The sequence below is a fragment of the Netta rufina genome (genome assembly GCF_964035555.1).
Source record: "Netta rufina genome assembly, chromosome: 1".
Lineage (NCBI taxonomy): Eukaryota > Metazoa > Chordata > Aves > Anseriformes > Anatidae > Netta > Netta rufina.
In genome coordinates, this window is record NC_140123.1 from 60,677,210 (window position 1) to 60,680,574 (window position 3,365).

At 66.3% G+C, this 3,365-nt stretch overlaps 1 protein-coding gene across 1 annotated transcript; it reads right to left on the reverse strand.

Annotated features, from left to right (window-relative positions):
• Positions 1–634: 634 nt before the first annotated feature.
• Positions 635–1,759, reverse strand: SOX1 (SRY-box transcription factor 1; the record flags this gene model as incomplete). Its single annotated transcript, XM_084290391.1, has 1 exon — positions 635–1,759. The coding sequence occupies one exon, from the start codon at positions 1,757–1,759 to the stop codon at positions 635–637; it is 1,125 nt and encodes a 374-aa protein (XP_084146517.1).
• Between the last annotated feature and the right edge of the window lie 1,606 nt (positions 1,760–3,365).

Sequence of the window (3,365 nt, forward strand, 5' to 3'; positions counted from 1 at the left end):
AAAGTTGGCATCGCCTAGAACTTTGTGTGGCTATTATTGATATTTTTTTTTGTCTTTTCGTCGCCGTGTTTTCTCTCTCTCCCTCTCTCTCTCTCTCTCTCTCTTTCTCTCCTCTTTTGCAAATAAACGCTCTATGTCTCTTGGGTGAATGATAAATACTGTACAAAAAGTCTCGATAAAACACAGAAGTTCAGTCTAAAACTAGTTTCATAAACTAGTCCTCCTAAAAAAAAAAAAAAAAAAAAAAAAAAAGGTAAGTAAAGCAACCGTTACCTTTTTTCTCTCTCGTTATTATTATTATTATTTATTATTATTATTACAAGAACATCAAAACATTTCTTTTCTGTACAAAAAGAAAGAAAAGAAAAAAAAAAAGGAAGAAAAAAAAAAAAAGAAGAAAGGCGGGAGGGGGAGGGCGGGAAGAAAAGGGAATAAAAGGCAAAAATAAGAGGGGGGGATCGGGGCCGGAGAGCCGAGGGGCCGGGGCGAGGCGGGCGGCCGGGGGGCGAGCGGGCAGCGGCGGCGGCGACGGGGCGCAGTCCCGCGGGGCGGCCCCGTGCAGGGGCCGGGGCCGGTGCCCACCTCCGCCGCTCCCGTTGCCGGGGCCGGTGCCGGGGCCGGTGCCGGGGCCGGCTCAGATGTGCGTCAAGGGGACGGTGCCGTTGACCCCCGTGCTGGCGCTCTGGTAGTGCTGGGGCAGGGAGTGGAGCCGGCTCTGGGCGGCGGCGGCCGCCGGATCGCCGCCTTCCCCGGCCGGTAAGTACATACTGATCATCTCCCGCAGGTCCCCGGGGCACGGGGCCCGCGAGTGCGAGGTGACGGGCGGGCTCACGCTGGGCTCCGACTTCACCAGCGAGCCCAGCGCGCCCAGCGCCCCCGAGGAGGCGGCCGCCGCCGCTGCCGCCGCCGCCGCCGCCGCCGCCGAGTTCTGGTGGGGCTGGGAGCCGTAGGGCAGGGCGCCGTAGCCCGAGGGCGAGGCGCTCATGTAGCCCTGCGAGTTGGAGATGGGGCTGTACTGCAGCGCGCCCATGTCGTAGCGGTGCATGGGCTGCGGGTTGTGCGGGTGGTGCGGGTGGTGCGGGTGCGGGTGGTGCGGGTGCCCCCCGCCGCCCGGGTGCTGGCCGTAGGCGAGCTGCGCCTCCTGCATCATCGCCGCCGCCGCCGCCGCCGCCGCCACCGAGCCCGGGTAGGCGCCGTTGGCCCAGCCGTTCATGTGCGCGTAGCCGCCGCCGGCCGTGCCGCCGGGGCTCTCCAGGCGCTGCCCGACGCCGCCGGGGCTGACGCCGACGCCCATGCCCACGCCGACGCCCGCCGGGCCGCCCCCGGCCGAGCCGGCGCCCAGCAGCCCCCCGGCCAGCGAGTACTTGTCCTTCTTGAGCAGCGTCTTGGTCTTCCTCCGGGGCCGGTATTTATAATCCGGGTGCTCCTTCATGTGCAGCGCCCGCAGCCGCTTCGCCTCGTCGATGAAGGGCCGCTTCTCGGCCTCCGACATCACCTTCCACTCGGCGCCCAGGCGCTTGCTGATCTCCGAGTTGTGCATCTTGGGGTTCTCCTGGGCCATCTTCCGCCGCTGGCCCCGCGACCACACCATGAAGGCGTTCATGGGGCGCTTCACCCGGTCCTGGCCGCCTTTGCTGCCCCCGCCGCCGCCGCCGCCGCCGCCGCCGCCTCCTCCCGCTCCGCTCTGCCCCGAGAGGCTGCCGGGGGCCTGGGCTCCGCCGGGGGAGTGCAAGTCCGTCTCCATCATCATGCTGTACATTCACGAAGCTTTGTCACTTTCCTCCGGCGCCGGGCGCGGAAAGCGGATCGGACATAGAGGAGCCGAGGCGAACGGGAGCCAGGCGAAGGCGAAGGCGGAGAGGAAAGCGGGAGGGAGGCAGCGCGGGCTCGGCCCCGCCGGCGGGCACCTGGCCCCTCTCGCAGCCCCCTCGGGGGGACCGGGCTCGGAGCTGCTCGCACAGGTGCTCGGCAAAACTTGCTGCAGCACTTGGCCGCCGGGGAGGGAGGGAGGGAGGGAAGGAAGGAGCGGAGCGTGCCGAGCGCCCGGCGGCTCTCCTCCTGCTTCGCTCGCTCGCTCAGCTCTCCCGGCACACACGCGCACACCCCTCCTCTCTCTCCGCCGCTCTTGTTCTTAACAGATCTATCTTTTTTTTTTTTTTTTTTTTTTTTTTTTTTTGTTCTTCGCTAACTTCGAGGGAGAGGAGGGCGGGAGGGAGGGAGGGAGGGAGCGCGCTGTGTGACTTGCATCCGCTGATCGCAGGTGAAACGGGGAGCGGAAGGGAGAAGGCGAAACCCACCGCCACGCCAAAAAAAAAAAAAAAAAAAAAAAAAAGTATTTAAACGTTAACTAAAAAAAAAAAAAAAAAAAAAAAAGCGGGAGGAGGAACGGGGGAGGAGGGGGGGGTGGGGAAGCCAGCCCGGCCGCGTCGAGCCCCGCCGCAATTTGCTGGCGGTGGTCTCCCTCCCGCGGCCCGGGCGGGACGGGACGGGGCCGTCCGGGGAGGGGAGGGGAAGGGAGGGGTCGGCCGAGGAGGGAGGGGCGGGGAGGGACGGGGCGAAAGTCGACCCCGCCTTCCCGCGCTCGGCGGCGGCCAATGGGGGCGCGCCGAAGGGCGGCGATTTGCATAACGCGCGCGCTGAGCAGTGACGTCCGGCGGGGCGCGCCGGAGCCGCGCGGGAAAAGGGGGCGGGCGGCGGGGTCACGGCGAGGACCCGCCCCCGCCGTCCCCCCCCCACCCCGTTGGGACCCCCCGGGGGACCCCCCCATACCCCTGTCCCCTGTCACTCCCCCCCCCAAAGCGGGGCGACCCCCGCCGCAGGCCGTGCCCGGGGCCGCCCCGTCGGTGCGCAGCATCCCCCCAGCCCAAGGGGGCTTTGCACGCGTGGATTTCCCCCAGTTCTTGGCAGATCCACGGGGGCAAAGCGCGGGAGGTCGCCGCAATTGCTAAAAATGAAGGATTAAACACAGCATCGCTCGGGGTTGAGGGCTGGGAGGGGACAACAGGTCGCTTCCCACTCGGGTGGCCAGACGAAGACACGAGGAGTCAAACCCACGGGAGGAGCAGCACGGTTCACACGCTGCACGACACGTCCCACCCACCCCACGTCTTTAGGGCCGTCCTCACCCCGAGACACAACACTAGGCCTCCCGGAATAGGAATCGGCCCGGGACAGCCCTTCCCGACCCGTGGGGCCGGCGGAGGTGCGTGTTCCCGGACAGGGAGTTCCCGGACCGGGAGCCCCGCCGCCTCCCGGGCCGCCTGCGGGCCCCCCCGTGGCCGCGGCGGGAGGGACGTCCCGTCGGGGCGGGGACGGACAGACGGACGGACAGACGGATGGACGTGCCCGCTGTCCCCGCCGTGCTC